This window comes from Erythrolamprus reginae, chromosome 6 (genome assembly GCF_031021105.1).
Source record: "Erythrolamprus reginae isolate rEryReg1 chromosome 6, rEryReg1.hap1, whole genome shotgun sequence".
Taxonomy (NCBI): domain Eukaryota; kingdom Metazoa; phylum Chordata; class Lepidosauria; order Squamata; family Dipsadidae; genus Erythrolamprus; species Erythrolamprus reginae.
This window is the reverse complement of record NC_091955.1, coordinates 6,996,215-7,023,534: the sequence shown is the minus strand read 5'-3', so window position 1 is coordinate 7,023,534 and position 27,320 is coordinate 6,996,215. Positions and strand designations below refer to the sequence as shown.

The 27,320-nt window shown below is 42.9% G+C and overlaps 2 protein-coding genes across 2 annotated transcripts in view; one reads left to right on the top strand and one right to left on the bottom strand.

The window, feature by feature from the left end:
- The window catches only part of RELN (reelin), a 522,908-nt gene extending 501,766 nt beyond the window's left edge, over positions 1-21,142 (bottom strand). The window contains exon 1 of the mRNA XM_070755186.1: positions 21,091-21,142. The gene's annotated coding sequence lies outside the window, so the exon portion shown is untranslated. The remainder of the gene's footprint in view (positions 1-21,090) is intronic.
- LHFPL3 (LHFPL tetraspan subfamily member 3) overlaps positions 8,518-27,320 on the top strand; it is a 184,175-nt gene continuing 165,372 nt past the window's right edge. The window contains exon 1 of the mRNA XM_070754641.1: positions 8,518-9,004. Within this exon, the coding sequence (XP_070610742.1) occupies positions 8,518-9,004 (487 nt within the window). The remainder of the gene's footprint in view (positions 9,005-27,320) is intronic.

The window sequence follows — 27,320 nt, the reverse complement described above, 5'->3', positions numbered from 1 at the left end:
CTCCTGCCGCACGAATCCCAGCGGCCGATTAGGTCCCACAGAGTTGGCCTTCTCCGGGTCCCGTTGACCAAACAATGACATCTGGCGGGACCCAGGGAAAGAGCCTTCTCTGTGGCGGCCCCGGCCCTCTGGAGTCAACTCCCTCCAGAGATTCGAATTGCCCCCACCCTCCTTGCCTTCCGTAAAATGCTGAAGACCCACTTTTGTTGCCAGGCGTGGGGATAATTACCATCTTTCCCCCACTTTTTTATTATGTTTTTGGTCTTACTGTGTGATAGATTAAGTTGAATGTGTATGACTGCATAGTTAGGGGTTTTATTATGTTATTAATGCCTTCTTAAATGGATTTAATTTTTTATCATTAGATTTGTAATGTATTGTATTACTGTTATGCTGTGAGCCGCCCCAACTCCTCGGAGAGGGGCGGCATACAAATCTAATAAACTATAACTAAACTATAAACTATAAAGTGTACAAATCCAATACTTAAAAAAACAATTAAAAACCATTTTAAAATAGTCACACAACCCAATCAAACCATACATAAATCGTAAAAGCTAGGGGGTATAGCAATTCCCCCATGCCTGGCGACATAGGTGGGTTTTCAATAACTTGCGAAAGGCGAGAAGGGTGGGGGCAGTTCTAATCTCCGGGGGCAGTTGATTCCAGAGGGCCGGGGCCACCACAGAGAAGGCTCTTCCCCTGGGTCCCACCAGATGGCATTGCTTAGTCGACGGGACCCGGACAAGGCCAACTCTGTGGGACCTAATCGGCCGCTGGGATTCGTGTGGCGGAAGGCGGTCTTGGAGGTATTTTGGTCTGATGCCATGTAGGGCTTTATAGGTGATAACCAACACTTTGAATTGTGACCGGAAACTGATCGGTAGCCAGTGCAGGCCGCAGAGTGTACTATGTACTATACTATGTACTATACTATGTACATAGTACTATAGTACATAATATATACAATGTCGTTTGGCGGGCCCCAGGGGAAGAGCCTTCTCTGTGGCAGCCCCGGCCCTCTGGAACCAACTCCCCCCGGAGATTAGAATTGCCCCCACCCTTCTCGCCTTTCGTAAGCTCCTTAAAACCCACCTCTGCCATCAGGCATGGGGGAATTGAGATATTCTTTCCCCCTAGGCCTTTACAATTTATGCATGGTATGTTTGTTTGTATGGATGTTTGGTTTTACAAATAAGGGTTTTTAACTGTTTTAGTATTGGATTTACCTGCTGTTTTGTGCTACTGTTGTTAGCCGCCCCGAGTCTACGGAGAGGGGTGGCATACAAATCCAATAAATAATAATAATAATAATAATAATAATAATAATAATAATAATAATAATACAGTAATAATAATAATAATAATAATAATAATAATAATACAGAGTATGGTGCATATTACACACCAAAAAATAAGGGAAGGGAAGGGAACATTAATCATGGTTAATAGGTGGCTGATTAGCTTATTTCTTCACGGGAAACCATGGCTTCTTGTTACCACCGAGCCATTAGAGCTGCGTTTTTAACCATGACGCCTGACATCTTGACTGTAAGAAATCAGTAAACGCTGAATGGTTGGAGGACAAGCATTTCAACGCATTTCATCGTGCGCGGAGAGAATCGATGCAATTGTGCCATTGCAAATCCCTCAGGCATCCTGCCGAGGGTGATTTATCTATTTCTGTGGAAGGTACAAATTGCAGGGAATGCAGGCATGGTGGGGAAATCTAATCTATTATCACCCATAGCTCAATTTCCCATTATCGGTTAACATCACGATACATGAGGCATGGAATGAAGCTTGGGAAATCCGGGCTTTTAGAATAAGAGGAATTAAATCAGAATTATATATACTGTATATATATTTTTAAAATGCAGTTATGAAGGGTTACCGCATGAAATTTTCTTTCTTTCTTTCTTTCTTTCTTTCTTTTCTTTCTTTCTTTTTTCTTTTTTCTTTCTTTTTTCTTCTTTCTTTCTTTCTTTCTTTCTTCTTCCTTCCTTCCTTCTTTCTTTCTTCTTTCTTTCTTTCTTTCTTTCTTCCTTTCTTTTTTCTTCCTTCCTTCCTTCTTTCTTTCTTTCTTCTTTCTTTCTTCTTCCTTCCTTCCTTCCTTCTTTCTTTCTTTCTTTCTTTCTTCTTTCTTTCTTCCTTTTTTCTTCCTTTCTTCTTCTTTCCTTCCTTCTTTCTTTCTTCCTTTCTTCCTTTCTTCCTTTCTTCTTCCTTTCTTCCTTTCTTCTTCCTTTCTTCCTTTCTTTTTTCTTTTTTCTTTTTTCTTTTTTCTTCCTTTCTTCTTTATTTATTTATTTATTTATTTCCATCTATCTTCAATTTATATGCGCGAAGCAAAAATTTGAAAAATTGAAGAAAACAGATGGCAGCGCCCATTGGATTGGCGCCGTAGCGTTTGCGCACAAATTGCGCAATCTGGTGACTGCTACCGGTGCTCCATCCCCTAGCGTACTAGTAGCGACCCACTACTGCCTATACCAGAGGTAGGCAAAATTGGCTCTTAAGAATCTAAGAAGAGCCATGCTGAATCAGGCCAAAGCCCATGAGCAGAAAGAGAAGGCAAAATCCTCCCTTTCTCTCGAGCCCCAACAAGTGGTACTCAAGGGGATTCTCCCTATCTCAACCAACATAGTGGCGGCACATGGACATCCGTTTCAATAACCATCGATATGCTTGGCATCCATGAATCTGTCTAATCCTGCTCACAACAACAATAAAACAGTATATAATCAACAAATCTAATACTTAAAAATATCTAAAACCCATTATTTTAAAAACATATGGCTCAAGCATACCATACATAAAACTATATAAGCCTGGGGGGGTGATATCTCAATTCCCCCATGCCTGACGGCAGAGGTGGGTTTTAAGAAGTTTGTGAAAGGCAAGGAGGGTGGGGGCAATCCTAATAGTAGGTAGAGACTTGTGGGTACTTTGTATATGAACTACTAGAGAGCTACAGTGTAAATAGTTAGCGTAGGTTTGCTACGAAAGAAGTAGTAAATACAGTATTTCCCTAAAAAACTCTGCAGTAAGTGTTTTCAATTATATTCAAGATAAATGTTCCTGATATCCTGGTCTGTGGCAAGCTGGTTAGCAGCTGTGGCCCTATTTGGACAGGGAGTCATTGCTCACAGTCGCTCATGCCCTCATCACCTCAAGGTTCGATTACTGCAACGCTCTCTACATGGGGCTACCTTTGAAAAGTGTTTGGAAACTTCAGATCGTGCAGAATGCGGCTGTGAGAGCTATTGTGGGGTTACCTAGGTTTTCCCACGTTTCTTCAACACTCTGTAGTTTGCATTGGCTGCCGATCAGTTTCCGGTCACAATTCAAAATGTTGGTAATGACCTATAAACCCTACATGGCATTGCACCGGAATATCTCCGGGATCGTTTTCTGCCGCACGAATCCCAGTACCCGATAAGGTCCCACAGAGTTGACCTTCTCTGGGTCCCGTCGACGAAACAATGTCGTCTGGCGGGCCCCAGGGGAAGAGCCTTCTCTGTGGCGGCCCTGGCCCTCTGGAACCAACTCCCCCTAGAGATCAGAACTGCCCCCACCCTCCTTGCCTTTTGTAAATTGCTCAAGACCCACCTATATCGCCAGGCATGGGGGAATTGAGATATCTCCCCCAGGCTTATATAGTTTATGTATGGTATGTTTATGTTGTATGATTTTTAAATGAGGAGTTTTAGATAATTCTTAATATTAGATTTGTTACATTGTATACTGTTATTGTCATTGTTATGAGGCACCCCGAGTCTTCGGAGAGGGGCGGCATACAAATCTAATAAATTATTATTATTATTGTTGTTGTTGTTGTTATTATTATTATTATTATTATTATTATTATTATTATTATTATTATCTGGGTGGGCTAGCTTCTGCAAAACGTTACTCCAACCCTCCCGAACCCCCAGAAGCCCACCCACGATCTAGGTAGGACACTCAGAAAGGATGACACCTAATCGATCAACCAATCAGCCCAAAGTTACCCACTCAACTCTTCCTCCTTTCTGTATCAGCCAAAGATTAATAAGCGAGCACTTGTTCTATTAGATTTCCCCAGCACTGGATCATCGCTCAGTGACAGTTCTGGCAGGAGAAAATGATTCTTGCCAACTCAAGCAACAAGGGTGCTGGCAGGTATAACTAATTATTAGCTGGGTGTTACAGAAAAGATGATTACGGCAGGATGGACTTAACAGTTTAATTTTTTTTTAAAAAAAATTCCACTGGCTGCCCCAAATATTTTCTTGCAGGATAAAGCATATTTATTTATTTATTCGATTTTTTAATGCCGCCCTTCTCTTTAGACTCAGGGCGGCTTACAACATGTGAGCCATAGCACTTTTCAACAGAGCCAGCCTCTTGCCCCCACAATCCGGGTCCTCATTTGACCCACCTTGGAAGGGTAATAATTTATAATAATAATAATTTATTAGATTTGTAAGCCGCCCCTCTCCGAAGACTCTGGGCGGCTCACAACACAATAGCAGTACAATATAGATTTTTTATTTACTTATTTATTTATTAGATTTGTATGCCGCCCCTCTCCGAAGACTATGGGCGGCTCACAACACAATAGCAGTACAATATAGATTTTTTATTTACTTATTTTATTTATTAGATTTGTAAGCCGCCCCTCTCCGAAGACTATGGGCGGCTCACAACAGCAATAAAAACAATATAGCAGTGGAATAAATCTAATATTAAAAACATATAAAACCCTATCATTATTTTTAAAACCAAAGCACATTTATACCAAACATAAAACAAAGTATAAAAAAAGCCTGGGGGAAAGGTGTCTCAACTCCCCCATGCCTGGCGGTATAAGTGAATCTTGAGTAGTTTACGAAAGACAGGAAGGGTGGGGGCAGTTCTAATCTCCGGGGGGAGTTGGTTCCAGAGGGCCGGAGCCGCCACAGAGAAGGCTGTGGCGAGGAGGGCATTTGCCCAGGTTCGCCTGGTGCAACAGTTGCGGCCCTATTTGGACAGGGAGTCCTTGCTCACAGTCGCTCATGCCCTCATCACCTCGAGGTTCGATTACTGCAACGCTCTCTATATGGGGCTACCTTTGAAAAGTGTTCGGAAACTTCAGATCGTGCAGAACACAGCCGCGAGAGCCATCGTGGGGCTTCCCAGATTCACCCACGTTTCTTCAACACTCTGTGGCTTGCATTGGCTGCCGATCAGTTTCCGGTCACAATTCAAAGTGTTGGTCATGACCTTTAAAGCCCTACATGGCATTGGACCAGAGTACCTCCGGAACTACCTGCTACCGCATGAATCCCAGCGACCAATAAGGTCCCACAGAGTTGGCCTTCTCCGGGTCCCGTCGACTAAACAATGTTGTTTAGCGGGCCCCAGGGGAAGAGCCTTCTCTGTGGCAGCCCCGGCCCTCTGGAACCAACTCCCCCTGGAGATTAGAACTTCCCCCACCCTCCCTGTCTTTCGTAAACTACTCAAGACTCACTTATACCGCCAGGCATGGGGGAGTTGAGACACCTTTCCCCCAGCCTTTTTTGTACTTTGTTTTATGTTTGGTATGAATGTGCTTTGGTTTTTTAAATAATGATAGGGTTTTATATGTTTTTAATATTAGATTTGTTCTACTACTATATTGTTTTTATTACTATTGTGAGCCGCCCCGAGTCTTCGGAGAGGGGCGGCATACAAATCTAATAAATAATAATAATAATAATAATAATAATAATAATAATAATAATAAAACTTTTGGTGATTTTTGTCGATTTTTTGCTTCCACGCATGAAAAAGGGCTGGAAAAGGCTTGGAGAAGCCTCCGTGGGGCCTCTCTAGGACTCTCCTGGGAGGAAACATGGCCGGAAAAGGTGGGAGAAGCCTCCATGGGGCCTCTCTAGGACTCTCCTGGGAGGAAACATGGCCGGAAAAGGCTGGGAGAAGCCTCTGTGGGGCCTCTCTAGGAATCTCCTGGGAGGAAACATGGCCGGAAAAGATGGGAGAAGCCTCTGTGGGGCCTCTCTAGGACTTTCCTGGGAGGCAACATGGCCGGAAAAGACTGGGAGAAGCCTCTATGGGGCCTGTCTAGGAATCTCCTGGGAGGAAACAGGGCCGGAAAAGTTGGGGAGAAGCCTCTGTGGGGCCTCTCTAGGAATCTCCTGGGAGGAAACAGGGCCAGAAAAGGTGGGAGAAGCCTCCGTGGGTCCTCTCTAGGAATCTCCTGGGAGGAAACAGGGCCTCCACCATCCCTGTGGTTTCCCCAGTCGCACAGATTATTTGCTTTTACATTGATTCCTATTGCAAAAATTGCTTCTTCTTATAAACTTTTCTACTCAGAATCTGATCACGGAACAAATTAAGTTCGTAAGTAGAGGTACCACTGTGTTTCATATGGTATAATTATAGTATCTAACATATTAATGCCTCCTTGGCCTCTTCCAATTCTCTCATCCCTGCCTTTGTAGCCAATGAATGCTATATTTTGATTTTTCAGTATTGGTTAGTCACTGACCCAGCAGCTTATAAAAGAAATTGAATCTATTTCTTAGATTGCATTCATTTATATGACTCGGGAAACATGCATTTCTTAAATTATATTTTTGTAATTAATATTTTAAATGATAAAAGCTGGCCGTATTGCTTTCTAATTATTTTTCAAAAGCTTTCAACAGAAACTCTGGATAATTAGACACTGTCGTTAGCCGAGATAATACAGGCCAATGTTCTCATAGCCCTGCTGATGCTAACTGGAATGATCTTTTTTTTTCATTTTTGGTTTTTCACTTTTATTTTTTGGTTTAAGTAAAAAGCTGATTAGTTTTGGGTGAACCCAACGAAGTTCGGGTTCGGCGAACTCACCCGAACTTTGCCGTGAAGTTCGGGTGAGTTCGCCGAACCCAAACCCAAACCCAAACCTGAACTTTTGCTTGTAGCAAGCCGCTGTGGCGGCCTTTTCTGTAAAAATAAACAAGGAGGTGGGAATTTGGCTTCCCCTACTGCCTGGGAGGTGGGGGCGGGAGGCTGCTCCGGTTGGGTGGGTTGGCGTCTTATTTGGGTACAAGGCTGGCTTCCTGGTTTTCTCTCTCTCCCCTCTCTTTCACACTCTCTGTCTGTCTGTCTCATTCTCTCCTCTTTCCCTCAATCTCTCCTTCATTCTCTCTCTCATTTTCTCATTCTCTCCCTTCCTCCCACCCAATTCCCATTCTCTTTCATCATCTCTCTTTCTCTCTCCTTCACCCCCATTCTTTCATTCTCTCTCTCTCTCTCCTTCTCTCATTTCCTCTCTCCTTCTCTTTCATTCTCACTCGTTTTCTCATTGTCTCTCTCCCTCCCTGCCCCACTCTCTCATTCTTTCTTTCTTTGTTTCTTTCTTTCATTCTGCCTCTCATTCTCTCTTTCATCCTCTCTCTCTTTTTCTCACACTCTCTCTCATTCTCTCTCTCTTCTTCCCCCCATTTTCTCATTGTCTCTCATTCACTCTCTCCCTCTCATTCTCTCGTTTTCTCTCCTTCTTTCATTCTCATCCTCTCTCACTCTTTTCTTCTCTTTCCCTTTTATTTCCTCTGCCCCCCTCTCTCATTCATTTTCTCTCTCCATCTCATTCTCATTCTTTCATTTTCTCTCATTCTTTCATTCTCTGATTCTCCCTCTCCCTCTTTCTCTCATTTTCTCTCTCCCTCTTTCTCATTCTGTCTCTCATTCTGTCTTTCTCTCCCACTCCCACTCTCTCATTCTCTCTCACACACACACTCACATTCTCTCTCTCTCTCCCTCTCTCTCACACACACACACACTCATTCTCCCCCCTCCCTTCCTTCTCCCTTTCTCTCATTTTCTCTCTCTGTCTCATTCTCTCTCTTTTTCTCCTTCTCATTCCTTCTCTCCTTCTCATTCCATCTCTTATCCTCTCTCTCTCTCTCATTCTCTCTCTACCCTTCTGTCATTCACTATTTCTCTCTCTCCTTCTCATTCCCCCTCTCCTTCTCTCTCCCAACTCTCTCGTTCTCTCTCTCGCTCTCATTCTCATTCCTTCTCTTCTTCTCTCTCCCCACTCTCATTCTCTCTCTGACTGTCTCCCTCCCTCCCTCTCATTCTCATTCCCTCTCTCATTCTATCCCTCCTCCCTCTCCAGGGCCCCGACGCGATTGCGCAGCAGCAGCGTCGGCGGCGACTCAGCCGGGCTGCCCAGCTCCAGAGCTGCGCTAGCGGGGAGCCTTCGGTGCGCTCACGGCCGCGCCGGGGCTCGGCGGCGGGCTAGTGCTGTTTTTGCCGCTGCCCCTGCTACCTCCTCCATCCATCCATCCCTGCATCCCTCGCTTGAGCATCCCTCGCCCGGGAAGGACCGGGCATCCTGCTCCATCCCTGCATCCCTCGCTTGAGCATCCTTCGCCCGGGAAGGACCGGGCACCCCGTTCAGCGCGCAGGAGATGCCTCCTGAGCATCCTTGAAGAAGCTGGTCCAGCGTTTGCAACCAGGGGCGTCGGAAGAAGAAGGCTGGTAGGGAGGGGGGGCGCGTCCAGGATGCCCGGCGCTTCGGGGACCCCGTCGGCGGGCGTCCCGGGCGCTCTGCCGGCGTCCTCGCCAGGGGTCCCGCCGGGCTCCCTCCTGCTGCCCCCGGAGGAAGCGGCCAAGCTCTACCGCACCAACTACGTGCGCAACTCGCGGGCCATCGGGGTGCTGTGGGCCATCTTCACCATCTGCTTCGCCATCGTCAACGTGGTCTGCTTCTTCCAGCCCTACTGGATCGGCGACGGCGTGGAGACCCCTCAGGCGGGCTACTTCGGGCTCTTCCACTTCTGCACGGGCAGCGGCGTCTCGCGGGAGCTCACCTGCCAGGGCAGCTTGGCGGACTTGGGCAGCCTGCCGTCGGGCGCCTTCCAAGCCGCCTCCGCCTTCATCGGGCTCTCCATGGCGCTCGTGCTCGGCTGCATCGGCTGCTTCATGCTCTTCTTCTTCTGCAACACGGCCACCGTCTACAAGATCTGCGCCTGGATGCAGCTCAGCTCCGGTAAAAAAGGGGGGCGGGCGGGGAGGGGGGATTCGGGGGTCGGGGGACGGGGAGGAGGGAGAGAGAGAGAGAGACCTCGAACCGAAGTTGGGGTGCGCCAGCATTGGGGATCCGGGAGTGAGCGAGGAGGAGGAAGAGGAGAGGGATACCGGTCCAACATCTGGAACGAGGAGCGAGACCCCAGCCTGACATCTGGCAGGCATTCTCCCCCTTACTTAGTCCAAATGCACTAAGGTCAGGATCTGGAACCGAGCAAGGAGGTCTAACATCTGGAGAAGGAGGGTGTCACCATTACCAATCCAACATCTGGCAGACTTCCCCCTCCGTGCTTAGTCCAAATGCACTAAGATCAGGATCTGGAACCGAGCAAGGAGGTCTAACATCTGGAGAAGGAGGGTGTCACCATTACCAATCCAACATCTGGCAGACTTCCCCCTCCGTGCTTAGTCCAAATGCACTAAGATTAGGATCTGGAACCGAGCAAGGAGGTCTAACTTCTGGAGAAGGAGGGTGTCACCATTACCAATCCAACATCTGGCAGACTTCCCCCTCCGTGCTTAGTCCAAATGCACTAAGATCAGGATCTGGAACCGAGCAAGGAGGTCTAACATCTGGAGAAGGAGGGTGTCACCATTACCAATCCAACATCTGGCAGACTTCCCCCTCTGTGCTTAGTCCAAATGCACTAAGATTAGGATCTGGAACCGAGCAGGGGGGACACTAGTCTAACATCTGGAGGTGAGGGTGGTCGCAAGTCTAACATCTGGCAGACCCCCCCTCCGTGCTTAGTTCAAATGCATTAAGTTCAGGATCTGTAACCCAGCAAGAAGGGGGACACCAATCTAACATCTGGAGGAGGGACAACAGCCCAATATTTGGAGGAGGGTCACTTGTTCAGCGCCCGGATGAGTGACAACCATCTAACATCTGGGTGGGGAGAGGCACCAGTCTAACATCTGGATGGGAAAGGGTTGCTAGTCTGACATCTGGAGGAGTGGCACCACCCCAACATCTGGAGGAGTGGGATGCCAGTCCAGCATCTGGAGGAGGGTGACCAGTTTAACATCTGGATGAGGATCACCAGTTTAGCATCTGAAGGAGTGATAGGGTCTAACATCTGGAGGGGGAGCAACACTTGCCTAATGTCTGGAGGGGTGGCACCAGTCTGACATCTGGGAGATGTACTAGTCTAGCATCTGGAGGGGCACCGGTCTAACATCTGGAGGAGGAGCAGGGTGCCAGCCCAACATCTGGAGGAAGGAGGGCGGTCCCCAGTCCAACAACATCTGGCAGACACCCCCTTCATACTTAGATCAAATGCACTCAGACGACAGGATTGGGGATCCAGGATCAAGCAAGTCGGGGGAACACCAGTCCAACACCTGGAGGAAGGAGAGTGGGTCACAAGTCCAACATCTGGCAGACATCCCCTCCACGCTTAGATCAATGCAGTAACAAGCCAAGATTGGGGAATCTAGGAACAAGAAGGAGAGGGACACCAGTGCAACATCTGGCCTATGTTCCCTACCTGCTTATGTCTGCTTCTCCAAACTGGGTTTCGTCAGGTTCAATTTACACCTTTCCCCACAGCATCAAGCAGTTGGGTGGGCTGCACACCTGGATGGTGCCAGCTGGAGCAAGTTTGACCTAGACCAGTGGTTCTCAACCTTTCCAATGCCGCGACCCCTTAATACAATTCCTCCTGTTGTGGTGTCCCCCAACCATAAGTCTAGCGCCAATTCTCCCAACAGAGCTTTTAAGCTGATTGGCCGGAAGAAACAGAGGGACACCCCCACTGTCAACGCCTGATTGGTCGGATTGTAAAAATATATATTCCAAGGCGCCAGAATAAAAGCTTTAGTTCTTAACACCATGGGGAATTTTTGTCTTTTCGCATGGTCTTAGGCGACCCCTGTGAAACGGTCGTTCAAGCCCCAAAGGGGTCCCGACCCCCAGGTTGAGAACCACTGACCTAGACAGTCTTGAATTTGCAAAGGTGGGCTTGATTGAAACATTTAAATATGTTAAAGGGTTAAGTAAGGTTCAAGAGGGAAGTGTTTTTAATAGTAAAGTGAACACAAGAACAAGGGGGCACAATCTGAGGTTCGTTGGGGGAAAGATCTGAAGCAAGGTGAGAAAATATTATTTGACTGAGTCATAGATGCTTGGAACAAACATCCAGCAGACTTGGTTGGTAAATCCACAGTCACTGAATTTAAACATGCCTGGGATAAACACAGATCCATCCTAAGATAAAATACAGGAGATAGCATAAGGGCAGACTAGATGGACCATGAGGTCCTTTTCTGCTGTCAATCTTCTATGTTTCTATGAACCAACGGCAGTGATTCACATTAACCACTGTGGAAAGAAATCTCATAAAAACAGGGCAAGGCTCACTTAACCCAACGTCTCGCTCAATGACATAAACTTGGGGCTTGCCATAAGTCAAGGATTACCCATACTGAACCTTCCCCAGGCTTTTAAGCTCCACTTTCCTCTTCCTTACCCGAAACCAAACCACGAAGTTTTGGCCGTCGGAAGGCGGTTTGAACGGTATATTTGTTACAGTGGATGGAATGCGAAATACGACGACTAGTTTAAACGTAGACTTTTATGGGTGAAAGAGCTTTGCTTTGTGGGAAAGAGCTTTGCTTTGTCGTTGATAGACCGAATAACTGAATATGCTTAACGTCCGGAGATCTTTGCAGGTAAAATATTGAGGCCAAGATTTGTAGGTGTTTTGTGAGTGCCTGGCTGCACACAAGAAAGCTATCGAGCTGATGTGGCATGCTTGCTTGGTTCTTGGTTTGGCATGAATTCTTTCAAAAAAAAAAAAATCATATCCATATCTCCAACTCTTCACACAGGGGCTCAAATATTCATTTTATTTGACTGGCGAGATTAACACCGTTCTCTCTCTGATTGTTCCATACCTCTGTGTGTCTAACCTTGGCAGTTCCTTTAAAAAAATAATAACAGTTTTTAAAATACCGGTATATAAATACATGTAAACAAAGATAGATAGATAGATAGATAGATAGATAGATAGATAGATAGATAGATAGATAGATAGATAGATAGATAGATAGATAGATTTATTTATTTATTGGATTTGTATGCCGCCCCTCTCCGTAGACTCCGGGCGGCTAACAACAGTAACTAAACAATATAATCCAATACTAAAAACAGTTAAAAACCCATTATATAAAAACCAATCATACATACAGACATGCCATGCATAAAATTTTAAAGGCCTAGGGGGAAAGTGTATCTCAGTTCCCCCATGCCTGGCGGCAGAGGTGGGTTTTAAGCAGCTTACGAAAGGCAAGGAGGGAGGGGGCAATTCTAATCTCTGGGGGGAGTTGGTTTCAGAGGGCCGGGGCTGCCACAGAGAAGGCTCCTCCCCTGGGTCTCGCCAAATGACATTGGTTAGTTGACAGGACCTGGAGAAGACCCACTCTGTGGGACCTAACTGGTCGCTGGGATTCGTGCAGCAGAAGGCGGTCCCTGAGATATTCTGGTCCGGTGCCATGAAGGGCTTTATAGGTCATAACCAACACTTTGAATTGTGACCGGAAACTGATCGGCAACCAATGCAGACTGCGGAGTGTTGGTGTGACATGGGCATATCAATATGTCTCCTTATCAATATGTCTTCTGTGTATCTATATTGCTTATTCACTGTTTTATCTATGCTCACATATTTCTTTTTTTTTTTTTAAATCTTTATGAAGTATATACATTTAAAAACAAGACAGAAATAAACGTAATACATTATATAACCATCATTAAATTATATTAAGGTAGGAAAAGAGGAATAAAAAGGGGGATATAGAAGAGATAGATAGAGAAAAAAGATTAGAGAGAGAAAAATAAAAATAAAGGGGATTTTAGAAAGAAGGGGGAGAAAGAGAAAATGTTTACCTGGCACTTTGATAATATACAACCTCTGGTTTGGATATATAATTGGGGTACGTTTCCCTTCACTTTTATTTGTCCATGGTGTGATATTAATTGGATTTAATAGGTATAGATAGTGCTTATCTAAGGCAGTGATTTTCAACCTTTTTTGAGCCGCGGCACATTTTTTACATTTACGAAACCCTGGGGCACATTGAGCGGGGGGGGGGGGGGGGCGGCTAAAAAAAGTTTGGACAAAAAATTCTCTCTCTCTCTCTTCCTCACCTTCACTCTTTTTCTTTCTCCCTCCCTCTTTCTCTCCCTTCCTTCCTCTTTCTTTCTCTCTCTCTCCATCCCTCTTTCTTTCTCTTCCTTCCTTCCTTTCTTTTTTGCTCTCTTTCTCTCTCCCTCCCTACCTCCCTCTATGTCTTTCTCTCTCTCTCCTTCCCTCCCTCTCGTTCTCTCTCTCTTGCTTTCTTTCTCTCTCTTGCTTTCTTTATCTCTCTCTTTCTTTCTCTTGTTTTTTCTCTCTCTCTTTCTTTCTTTCTCTCTCTCTTGTTCTCTTTCTCTCTCTCGCTCTTTCTCTTTCTTTCTTTCTTTCTCTCTCTTTCTTTCTTTCTCTCTTTCTCTCTCTCTCTCTTGCTTTCTTTCTCTCTGAGCTTCGCGGCACACCTGACCATGTCTCGCGGCACACTAGTGTGCCACGGCACACTGGTTGAAAAACACTGATCTAAGGAATGCTCACATATTTCTTAAACTCCAACCTATTACATTTTTCTCTGTCATTTAACAACTTGGCAGTTTTAAGGCTGGTGGACTTAAAACTCCCAGAATTCTGGGAGTTGAAATCGACAGTTCTTAAACCTGCCAAGATTGCACGCTCCTGATCTATACCAATCAGTCCCCTAATATCCTGGGGAGAAATATGGATTTCTTTTCCGCATTATCTCCATCCCCGGAAACACACCTGTTGTCGCATCGAAGAGAAAGCTGACTTTTCAATTGCTCGAAATAAACGCTTTAAACGTGCGTTGTGAAATTCATCCTTTGGCAGCGAATCGGGGCTTAGGTAATGCCTATAAAAGAGAGATAAATGTAATTGAAAAAAATGAGAATATTCCTCTGTCCGTCAGCTGCTTTAAGGGTTTACGTGTTCGAGAGGTTAGGGTGAATGAATGCGGTCCCTCAATATTTGCCATATTCTCTTTTTTTTCCATCACAGTGGGGTGAAAATAATGGAATAGAATGGAATGGAATAGAATGAAGAGAAGAGAAGAGAATAGAGAATAGAAGAGAATAGAAAAAAGAATAGAATAGAAAAAAGAATAGAATAGAAAAAAGAATAGAATAGAAAAAAGAATAGAATAGAAAATAGAATAGAATAGAATAGAAAATAAATTAGAATAGAATAGAAAATAGAATAGAATAGAGAATAGAATAGAATAGAATACAATAGAATTTATTGGCCAAGTGTGATTGGACACACAAGGAATTTGTCTTTGGTGCATATGCTCTCAGTGTACATAAAAGAAAAGATACATTTGTCAAGCATCATGAGGTACGACACTTAATGATTGTCGTAGGGGTCAAATAAGCAATGAGGAAACCATCAATATTAATAACCAGCAACAAGTTACAGCCATACAGTCATAAGTGGGAGGAAATGGGTGATAGGAATGATGGGAAAAAACTAGTAGTAACAGTAGTGCAGACTTAGTAAATAGTTTGACAGTGTTCAGGGAATTATTTGTTTAGCAGAGTGAGGGCATTCGGGAAAAAGCTGTTCTTGTGTCTCGTTGTCTTGGTATGCAGTACTCTGTAGCAGCGTTTTGAGGGTAGGAATTGAAACAGTTTATGACCAGGATAAACCATAGCTTGTATGTTAGTTCCTGGGCCTTGAGGTTCACATGATACGCAAAGTCAAATGTATTGGTTTGAATGACGTTTGTGTCTATGTAATGTTTATTGGCTTATTGATTTAATGTTTGACAGTGAAAGAAACAGCCAGTATAATAATAATAGCAAAGGAGTTATCAAAAGCTTTTTTTCCATGTTGAATCTTGAAAAATGCAAAATGTATATAACATTGTGAACAAACACTGCATGTCTAAGTATATATATTGTTTTGTCTTTATGAAATCTTGACTTAATTTGTGTATATCGCCACCAGTCTATTGCCAGACCTGCTTCCAACAAGTCCTGTTTTGTTTTTAAATTCCACGGATTATCTACTAAGTCTTTATATTTCCAAATCTTATCCCCTTGTAGTAAATTTGGAGAGGTTATGGCTTCAATAGGAGATATCCATTCAGGCATAACTAAAAAGTGATCTTTTTTTTACATCATTCCAAACATCTATAAGTGCCTTTCTAATAATATGTCTTTTAAAATAAGAATGCGTTTTATACTTTTCATATCATATAAAAGCATGCCATCCCAACAGTAAGTCATGCCCTTCTAAATTCAATAGTCTTCTATTTTGTAGAGTGAGCCATTCTTTGGTCCAAGTCAAGGTTGCAGCTTGGTAATATAACTTCCAATTTGGACAAGCGAGGCCTCCTCGCTCTTTTATATCTTCTAATGCACATTGTTTTATTTATTTTATTTATTTATTCATTTGTCCAATACATAAATACATAGGAAGAAAATAGACATGTCATAATATAAAAAGAGGGTGAAGGTGAACTTAGAGGAGAGGATATATGAAAGGAAGAGAATATATAAGATAGGTGAAAAAAGGAAAGACAATTGGACAGGGGACAAAAGGCACACCAGTGCACTTATGTACGCCCCTTACTGGCCTCTTAGGAACCTGGAGAGGTCAATCGTGGAGAGTCTAAGGGAGAAGTGTTGGGGGTTAGAGGTTGACACAATTGAGTCCGGTAGTGAGTTCCAAGCTTCGATAACTCAATTGTTGAAATCATATTTTTTACAGTCAAGTTTGGAGCGGTTCGTATTAAGTTTGAATCTGTTGTGTGCTCTTGTGTTATTGCGGTTGAAGCTGAAGTAGTCATTGACTGGTAAGACATTGCAGCATATGATCTTGTGGGCAATACTCAAATTGTGTTTTAGGCGTCGTAGTTCTAGGCTTTCTAGGCCCAGGATTGTTAGTCTACTTTCGTAGGATATTCTGTTTCGAGTGGAAGAGTGAAGGGCTCTTCTGGTGAAATATCTTTGGACATTTTCAGGGGTGTTGATGTCTGAGATGTGGTATGGGTTCCAGACAGATGAGCAGTAGTCTAGGATGGGTCTGGCAAAAGTTTTGTAGGCTCTTGTGAGTAGGGTGAGGTTGCCTGAGCAGATCAGAACCTGGGTTGATCAGAATTACTTGGAGTAAGAATAGTACTTTGGGTAGAATATTCATTTTGATTGTGGAGATCCTGCCTAGCACTGACAGTGAACAAACACGGCATGTCTAATGGAGGTCATTCATAAACAAGGATAATCTAAACAAGCCATCGGGGATTTATTCATAAAGGGAATCAGTGTTGCGGCCAAATGAGATATGAAAAGCTAATGAATTGCAAAATATTACAATAGAAAATACAAGTTGCTAAAGCATCATGGGTTGGAGCCATCCAGAGACAAGGAAAGAGAAACACTTCCCAATATCTCAGGGGTTGCCACAAAGAAGAGGGAGTCAAGCTGTTCTCCAAAGCACCTGAGTGTAGAACAAGAAGCAATGGGTGGAAACTAAACAAGGAAAGAAGCAACTTGGTCAACAAAGGTTTAGTATGTTTGGTTGAATGAATGCTGATGAATGTTTTTTAAAAAAAAATTATATTAGAGTTTTTAAGTCTTTTTAGCCATTTTATTTTATTTTATTTTATTTTATTTTATTTTATTTTATTTTATTTTATTTTATTTTATTTTATTTTATTTTATTTTATTTTATTTATTGTATTATATTTTATTATTTTATTTACTTACTTACTTACTTACTTACTTACTTACTTACTTACTTACTTACTTACTTACTTACTTATTTATTTGATTTTTATGCCGCCCCTCTCCGCAGACTCAGGGCGGCTCACAACGATAGCAAAAAACAATGTATCACAAATCTAATATTAAAAAGCCTCTAAAACCCCCTTATTTTAAAAAAAACAAGACACACACACAAACATACCATTCATAAATTATATAGGCCAGGGGGAGATGTCTCAGTCCCCCCATGCCTGATGGTTTTAAGAAGTTTACTTACTTATTTCCTTCCTTCCTTCCTTCCTTCCTTCCTTCCTTCCTTCCTTCCTTCCTTCCTTCCTTCCTTCCTTACTTCCTTACTTACTTACTTACTTACTTATTTACTTATTTACTTATTTACTTATTTACTTATTTATTTAATTTGTATGTCGCCCTTCTCCATAGACTCGGGGCGGCTAACAACAATAATGAAACAGCATATAACAAATCTAATGTTTAAAATAATTAAAAACCCTTATTTAAAAAACCAAACATACACACAAACAAAAATACCATGCATAAATTGTATAGGCCTGGGGGAAAGGAATAGTTCAATTCCCCCATGCCTGACGACAGAGGTGGGTTTTAAGGAGCTTACGAAAGGCAAGAAGGGTGAGGGCAATTCGGATCTCTGGGGGGAGCTGGTTCCAGAGAGTTGGGGCCGCCACAGAGAAGGCTCTTCCCCTGGGTCCCGCCAGACGTTTAGTTGACGGGACCCGGAGAAGGCCAGCTCTGTGGGACCTAACCGGTCGCTGGGATTTGTGCGGCATATTAATTGGATTTTTAGATGAATTGTTATGTTGTTCTCATATGGTGTGAGCCGCCCCGAGTCCTTGGAGAGGGGCGGCATACAAATCCAATAAATAAGTAAGTAAGTAAGTAAGTAAGTAAGTAAGTAAGTAAGTAAGTAAGTAAGTAAGTAAGTAAGTAAGTAAGTAAGTAAGTAAACAAGCAAGCAAACAAACAAACTTAGAACTAAGAAGAAATTTCCTGACAGTGAGAACAATTAACCAGTGGAACAGCTTGCCTCCAGAAGTTGTGAATGCTCCAACACTGGACGTTTTTAAGAAGAGGTTGGATACCCCTCTGTCTGAAGTAATGAAAGGTTTCCTGCCTAAGCAGGGGGTTGGACTAGAAGACCTCCAAGGTCCCTTCCAACTCTGTTGTTGTTGTTGTTACTTATAAAACAAGTTGAGGAGAGATTTATTTATTTATTTTATTTTGTCCAATACACAATAATACACAATGAAGGTTATAGAGCAGTGTTTCCCAACCTTGGCAACTTGAAGATATCTGGACTTCAACTCTCAGAATTCCCCAGCCAGCATTTGCTGGCTGAGGAATTCTGGGAGTTGAAGTCCAAATATCTTCAAGTTGCCAAGGTTGGGAAACACCGTTATAGAGGATAGAGTAGAGAAGAAATACGAGATATAGGAGAGAGACTATAGGACAGGGGACGGAAGGCACTCTAGTGCGCTGATGTACGCCCCTTACTGACCTCTTAGGAATCTGGAGAGGTCAACCGTGGATAGTCTAAGGGTAAAATGTTGGGGGTTTGGGGATGATACTATAGAGTCCGGTAAGGAGTTCCACGCTTCGACAACCCGATTACTAAAGTCATATTATTGCCCACAAGATCATATGCTGCAACGTCCTACCGGTCAATGACTACTTCAGCTTCAACCGCAACAACACAAGAGCACGCAACAGATTCAAACTTAATATTAACCGCTCCAAACGTGACTGTAAAAAATATGACTTTAACAATCGAGTTGTCGAAGCGTGGAACTCATTACCAGACTCAATAGTGTCAACCTCTAACCCCCAACATTTCTCCCTTAGACTATCCACGATTGACCTCTCCAGGTTTCTAAGAGGTCAGTAAGGGGCGTATATAAGTGCACTAGTGTGCCTTCCGTCCCCTGTCCAATTATCTCTCCCTTATTTCATATATCATATATATTTTCTTCCTTTCATATATCTTCTCCTCTATTTTTACATATTATCTTTATATATATTACTTCATGTCTATTCACTTCCATATGTATTGTGTATTGGACAAATGAATAAATAAATAAAATAATAATAAAATAAATTTCCCAGGGCCGTTGTAACTTCGAACCGTCACTAAACAAACTTGGAAGTCAAGGACTCTCTGCATGTACCTATATTTAATCAGTGTATTGCATACATCTAATCAGCGCACTGCGTACTTTTAATCAGCGCATTGCACACATTTAATCAGTGTTTTGCAAGGTTAAACGGAATATACTTTGTTTCGCGATGTCTTCCAGCATCCGAGAGAGACCTCAGGTAACCCTCAGTGAGGTAACAGGATCTGGAGGTGACAGTAGAAGTCATCCACGAGAGAAAGTGAGAGAAATTAAAATTTTGCTTGGCAAAAACTGTGAAGCTGAGAAGGACAGATAGCGCATAAACTGTGAGTTTAGCCAAATATATTTAGCTGAGCTAAGTGGCTGGGTCTTCAGGTGTTATACGCGTTAGGAAGTTGCCAATAACTTTCTTTCTTTCTTTTTTCTTTCTTTCCTTCCTTCCTTCTTTCCTTGTTTCCTTGTTTCCTTGTTTCCTTCTTTCCTGACTCTGAGCAGGTGCTAATTGATAGTTGAGAAGATTCCTGTTCAGTGTTTTAGCAATAAATCCATTTAATTGACTCTTTATGTGCCAACCTGGTCTTTCTTGCTGGGCACAGATAGATGTAACCGGGTGGAAGTGTTTGCAATAAATACGAAAGAAAAGAAGTGTCGGAGGCCACTCTCCCTTCTCCACTGGACTATCTAATAAGATGAACAACAGAATTGCAAAAAATGATCTGTTCTGTCCAGGTTCCAAAGAAATGCCCTAATTAAACAATGGGCCTCAAGCCAAGTTTCGAAAGAAATTCAGTTATTTATTAGGAGCAACATGTCGATTTGGGTATCCCTGTTTTAAATGCCTCATCTATAAAGTTGTTAATTTTAGCAAGAGGGATAAGAAAGCTGGGTTTTCCTTCATAATGTGAAGCCTTGAAAAAAATATGACACACAAATCTTTAATGCCAGGATTTGCCATGAATCGAATTGCGTACATCAACAATTCCTTCTACCCTGTTTCTACCCTAAAATAAGACATTGCTGATAATAAGCCCTATCAGGCTTTTGAGTGCATGGCAATAAGACCAAGTTTTTATTTCAGGGTTCAAAAAAAAAACACAGGGTTTTATTTTCTGGGAAACACTGTATCATGAGTCGTGGTTTGAAATGATATAAACAGCAAAATTTCCTTTTCCATCAAAACAGGGAAAAAGATACCCTGAAATTGTGCAATTCTCTATAAGCCTCTTTTGCTTCTCCAAATACTGGCTTAAAGATATCTAGAAATGTGCATTGCCATATGGAATGGGACTTAGTTTCAATTATTTTTGAAGAAAGAAATAATAACCATAATCTTTAAGCACAAAAGCCCAGTAGCTTCTCAAACATATTTGTCAAGAGTAAGAGTACCAAAAAAAATGGGTTTTTTTTGCTAATTTCAGGAAGAGAATAAGAGAGTGGGTTACTGAACAGGTAGACAGACTTGCATGGACATATATACATATTTTTTTTGCTGAATTTGAAAATTAAGGGAGACTAGGATAGATCTATTTCGACCTTATTTTGGCCTCATCAGCTAGCCATACCCACTGGGACTTGAACCTGCAACCTCTGCCTTGTAAGGCAGAGAATTATCCTCTAGGCTACAGTATCCAATCCCTTCAGCTCTGCACCAGGGAAGGGTTACATATTTTTGTGTCGAATCACCCTGGTGTATTGAAGGAACATCACAGCTCCTTATTTGCCTCTTGGCCCAACCCAGGGCCATTTCCAAGGCAGTTAATTTTATTGATAGCTGACAATTCTATCTGTATGTGTCACATGTTTTTTTTGCTGAATTTGAAAATTAAGGGAGACTAGGATAGATCTATTTCGGTCTTAGTTTGGCCTCATCAGCTAGCCTTACCCACTGGGACTTGAACCTGCAACCTTTGCCTTGTAAGGCAGAGAATTATCCTCTAGGCTACAGTATCCAATCCCTTCAGCTATATATATATATTTATTTGTTTTTGTAGATTTTCACTGGTACAGGTATGACGATCTTGGCATATTCGGGCTTCTTCCCATGTAGGATTTGGAAATTTCTGGCGACGTTTCGACGAGGTCCCAGTTGTTACCCCACTGACTCACCAGGAAGTTTCTACACAGCAGGCAATTGCTGAGCCATCAAACCACACCCAGCCACCAGTATTTATAGAAGGAAGGCAGCTCAGGTCTCTCTGTGTTCGCCCTAGAACAAGGACAGAAACACCAGCCTGAAGATGACGAGTGGGACCTCGTCGAAACGTCGCCAGAAATTTCCAAATTCTACACGGGAAGAAACCCGAATATGCCAAGACCGTCATGCCTGTACCCGTGAAAATCTAAGATCCCTAAATAGATACTTTGAAACAAGCCCACCATTATTCTTCCTTAGTTGTCTGAATAGAATTTGAAAGAGTTCTGAAATAATGCTAAAATCAGCCCTATTAAAGAGACTAAGGTGACCCATTGATGGGATCCTATCATTGTCGTATGTCCTCATTTATGACAAAAGGGGATAGCAATTTTTGCAATTAAGTTTTAACAATTAAATTGAACCGACGAGATGGAATGTTAAGAATAGGAGGAAAAAAATAATACCTGGTGGAATAATGTTGTAAAATAATTGTTGGCGGTGTCATTTACTGGGGGGTGGGATGATATTCTTTGAGGCCATACAGTGTTTAAGTGCTTAATATAGTAGCCCATTTGTTTAATGCACGGCAATTATGGAACATATATTTTAATGAAACAAGTGATGTGTGCAAAAAAAAGGAGAAAGAATTGCAGGTATAAATTCCTCCCCATGCCTTTTATGTCTCATTGTAAAGAGAGGAAATTTAATTTAATGTAATGTAATTTAAAAAGAGAGCCATTTGCTCAGCGTTGGTGAAGCCACACATGGAGAACTTGAATGATCCTGGGTGCCAAGTTGTTGTGGTTGGCTCTGGCCCAGCTCCTGCCCCAAGGAATGTGGAGGTGGATGCAGGGGAAACATCAACATGTCAGAGGCCTGTTTTATTGCCGACAGAGTCAGGTAGTGAAGTTTCCTCGGAAGAAGAAGAAGAAGGTGGGGGTGACTTGGAAGAGGGGAGTTTGGCAGACAGCCCAGGAGGAGATCAATCATCCTTATTATCCCTGGATTCTGAACAAGAACTTACGACACATCCATGCATGCATAGAGTGATGCAGAGTTTAATGTTTCCAAATGTAAAATAATGCACTTGGGGAAAAGGAATCCTCAATCTGAGTATTGTATTGGCAGTTCTGTGTTAGCAAAAACTTCAGAAGAGAAGGATTTAGGGGTCGTGATTTCTGACAGTCTCAAAATGGGTGAACAGTGCAGTCAGGTGGTAGGGAAAGCAAGTAAGATGCTTGGCTGCATAGCTAGAGGTATAACAAGCAGGAAGAGGGAGATTATGATCCTGCTATATATAGTGCTGGTAAGACCACATTTGGAATACTGTGTTTTGGAGACCTCACCTACAAAAAGATATTGACAAAATTGAACGGGTCCAAAGACGGGCTACAAGAATGGTGGAAGGACTTAAGCATAAAACGTATCAGGAAAGACTTCATGAACTCCATCTGTATAGTCTGGAGGACAGAAGGAAAAGGGGGGACATGATCAAAACATTTAAATATGTTAAAGGGTGAAATAAAGTTCAGGAGGGAAGTGTTTTTAATAGGAAAGTGAACACAAGAACAAGGGACATAATCTGAAGTTAGTTGGGGGAAAGATCAAAAGCAACGTGAGAAAATATTATTTTACTGAAAGATTAGTAGATCCTTGGAACAAACTTCCAGCAGACGTGGTTGGTAAATCCACAGTAACTGAATTTAAACCTGCCTGGGATAAACATATATCCATCCTAAGATAAAATACAGAAAATAGTATAAGGGCAGACTAGATGGATCATGAGGTCTTTTTCTGCCGTCAGTCTTCTATGTTTCTATGCAGAGGAGAGAAGAACTGAAGGATTATTACAGGAGATAAGTGAGGCCACCTTTGGTTGGGTGGGGCTGCTGTAATTAGTGCTACAGATAAAAGAGCAGCCTGCTGGTTTAGCCTCATGGCAGTTTATTTGATTCATAGTTTCATCAAGATCGTGGTTTTTGCTGTTCAAGACTGTGTGTGGACTTTTTGGACTCTAGAATTGGACTCAATTTCCAAGTTATTGGGTGAGCAATTGGATTGCATTTACCCTGTGCCTTGTGTGTACCAGAAAATCCCTTTGACATTTAAAAAGGGAGCTGTTTCTGTTTTTCTGTTGATAAAGACTTTTGGTTTTCCTTCTATCGTGTGGTGTGTGTCTTTCTGGACTAATTACCCTGTAATTACGGGCGGTTGAGACACGCCGGCAGAACACAAGTGATATTAGTTAGTTCAGAGAAGATGGTGCATTGATTGAAGACTGATGCTGTAGCCTGTCGGCAGTGAAGGGCTACCAAAATTTTTACTACCGTACCACACTGTGGGCGTGGCTTATGCATTTTCTTTCAACCTCTTTCAGTGCAAATTGGGTGCTCTGGGGTGGAGCTCCATTTTCGCTAACCCACTGCGTTCCCCCACATCCGGGCAGTAGCCCACCCCTGCCTGTCGCCCACTGCCCCCTCTAGCAGCCAAATCAGAGGAGGAAGAGGGGTGGGAGTCAGGGTCAGCATCAGTACAGTGGTACCTCTACTTAAGAACTTAATTCGTTCCGTGACCAGGTTCTTAAGTAGAAATGTTCTTAAGTAGAAGCAAATTTTCCCATCGGAATCAATGTAAAAAGAAATAATAATAATAATTTAATAATAATTTATTGGATTTGAATGCCGCCCCTCTCCGTAGACTCGGGGCGGCTAACAACAATAATAAAAACAGCATGTAACAATCCAATAATAAAACACTAAAAAACCCTTATTATAAAACCAAACATACACACAAGCATACCATGCATAACTTGTAATGGCCTTGGGGGGAGGAATATCTCAACTCCCCCATGCCTGACGGTATAAGTGAGTCTTGAGTAGTTTACAAAAGACAGGGAGGGTGGGGGCAATTCTAATCTCCGGGGGGAGTTGGTTCCAGAGGGCCGGGGCCGCCACAGAGAAGGCTCTTCCCCTGGGGCCCGCCAAACGACATTGTTTAGTCGACGGGACCCGGAGAAGGCCAACTCTGTGGGGCCTTATCGGTCGCTGGGTTTCATGCGGTAGCAGGCGGTTCCGGAGGTAATCTGGTCCACTGCCATGTAGGGCTTTAAAGGTCATGACCAACACTTTGAATTGTGACCGGAAACTGATCTGCAGCCAATGCAAGCCACGGAGTGTTGAAGAAACGTGGGCGAATCTTGGAAGCCCCACGATGGCTCTCGCTGCTGCGTTCTGCACGATCTGAAGTTTCCGAACACTTTTCAAAGGTAGCCCCATGTGCGCAAACCCATTAGGAAAGAAATAAAACCTTGGAATTTGGGTGGTAGGAGGAGGAGGAAGAGGAGGAGGAGGAGAGTCGCTGCCGAAGGAAGAAGGTGAGGTGAGGGGAATAAAAAAAAATCGAAAACTTTAAGGCTTTAAAAAAAAAGGGACTTTGAGGCGGCGAGGAGGAGCACGCACCTCCCATACACCCGGTGCAAGGCTGCCTCCCATACATTGCCTCCCATACACTGGCTGCTATTGCTGCTACCTGCTTCCTGTTCCTTCCCATGCTGAAGGGCTCCCCTCTCCTCTCGCTTTGTAGCTGGTGCCTTTCCTTTGCTGTGGTGACTCCTCAGCTGCCCAGAGAGAAGGGAGTGTTTCTTTTCTCTGGGTGCTGGCAGAAGTTTATTCCCTGTCCAAGCACCCAGAGAAAAGAAAATGCTTCGTTCGCTCTGGACTGCCAAAGCCTCCCATCCACTGCGCCAGAGAGAGAAACCCAGGGGGAATGGCAGGAAACTGGCTGGGCCTTCGTGCTGCTCTCAAATTTCCTGGGAAATTTTTCCGGGCTCGGATTCTTAAGTAGAAAATGGTTCTTAAGTAGAGGCAAAAAAATCTTGAACGCCCGGTTCTTATCTAGAAAAGTTCTTAAGTAGAGGTACCACTGTACTTTGATGCATCTTATATTCTGAAAAATACGGTAAGTTAACAGAGATTCACTTAAACAAGTGTGTTGAGAAAGGCTTTTAATGAAAGATGGCCAAACTCACTTCACAACTGTTTTGCTCAGCCACAGAAATGTTGGGGCTCGTAGGTTTGAGGTCTAGCTATGTCTGGATTTCGGCATGCTAGCTGGGGAATTCTGGGAGTTGAGGTTCACCTATTTTAAAGTTGTTGAAGTTGAGAAACACAGCACTATACCTTTCTTCCATTCCTATATCTCTTCTTCTGTTCTTTCATTGATATGTTCTATTCCTATGTCTTCTTTTCTATTCTTTCTTAGATATATTTTACTATGAGTATCTCCTCTATAACCTTCATCATGTATTTTACTATGTGTGTATATATATATATATACACCCACTAAAACCCTCATTTTGTATTTGTATTTTATTTATTTATAAATAAATAAATAAAAATAAGGATGCTGAAGGAACTTGGGAATTTGGTCATGTCTGATGGCAAGATTGTTAATCATTGTCCAGATGCAATCCTTCTCAACCGCAAAGGTTGTGCCTTTGTACTCTTTCCTGCCCTAACAAAATATATAGCAGTTTCCGAAGAATTGAATTTAGAGAGAGACCTTTTAAAAATATACTGTAACTAAAAGGAGGTACATGTAGATTATTCCATTCTTCTTGGTTGTTTTTCTTCTCATCACCATTTATTATTTGTTATATTTAGAATGGAATGGAATTAATAGAATAGAATAGGATAGGATAGGGCAGGGCAGGGTAGGGTAGGGTTAGAGTAGAGTAGAGGAGTAGAGTAGAATAGAATAGAATAGAATAGAATAGAATAGAATAGAATTCTTTATTGGCCAAGTGTGATCGGACACACAAGGAAGTGTTAATACGACTTTATAAGGCCTTAGTAAGGCCACATTTGAAATACTGCATTCAATTTTGGTTGCCATGAGTCAAATATCATGTTGAGACTTTAGAAAAAGTGCAGAGAAGAGCAACCAAGATGATTAGGGGTCTGGAGGCTAAAGCATATGAAGAACAGTTGCAGGAACTGGGCATGGCTAGTTTAATGAAAAGAAGGACCAGGGGAGACATGATATCAGTGTTCTAATATCTCAGGAGTTGCCACACATAAGAAGGAGTCAACCTATTGTCCAAAGCACCTGAAGGTGGAACAAGAAACAATGGGTGGAAACTAAACATGGAAAGAAGCAACTTAGAACTTGTTGTGGTTAGCTCTGGCCCAGCTCCTGCCCCAAGGAATGTGCAGGTGGATGTGGGGGAGACATCCACATGCTGCAGGCCTGTTTTGCTCCCGATGGAATCTGGCAATGAACCCTCCTCTGACCAAGGAAGCATGAGTGACAGGGAAGAGGGGAGTTTGGTAGACAGCCCAAGAAGAGATCAATCATCTGTATCATCCTTGGATTCTGAACAAGAATTAATGACACATCCACGCATGCGTAGAGTGATGCACAGGAGACAACAACTGAAGGATTATCACCAGAGAAAATGAGGCCACCTGTGTTTGGGTGGGGCTCCAGTAATTAGGGCTGCTGCTATAAATAGCAGCGTGTGTGTTTGGCCGTTGTGAAAGAGTATCTGATCGCATTTCTTCAGGAATCGTGTGTTGCTGTTTTCTGGACTTTGTTTGTTGATTTTTCACGCCTTTGAAACCACAGCAGGGCAACGTGTGTGTGTTTGTGTGTGTCTCACTTCGTTGGAAGAAGAAGGGGTGTGAAGTTTCTTCACAGCTGCTAGCTAAGTACTTAATGACTGCTTAAGGGAAATTGTACAGACTTGTTTTGGGACGAGTGCTCTTTGCAATACAAAAAGAGTGCTTAGTTTATTTTGAATTTTGTGATAAAGAACATTGTTTTGAATTGTCAAACGTGTGTGTGTCTGCAATTTGTACCCTTGAATTTTCAGGAGGCTCCTACCAGAGAGCCCGGCAGAACAGAACTAAGGAGAAAATTCCTGACAGTCAGAACAATCAGTGGAACAGCTTGCCTCCAGAAGTTGTGAATGCCCCAACACTAGAAGTTTTAAAGCAGAGTTGGATAACCATTTGTCTGAAGTAGTGTAGGATTTCCTGCCTAAGCAGGGGGTTGGACTAGAAGACCTCCAAGGTCCCTTCCAACTCTGTTGTTATTATTATTAAATATATTTTATTCAGCGATACCATTATATTCCCCCACCCCACGCACAAACAATCCAGTTAATATCGTTAGGAAAGTTATATTGTGAGCAATGATGGAA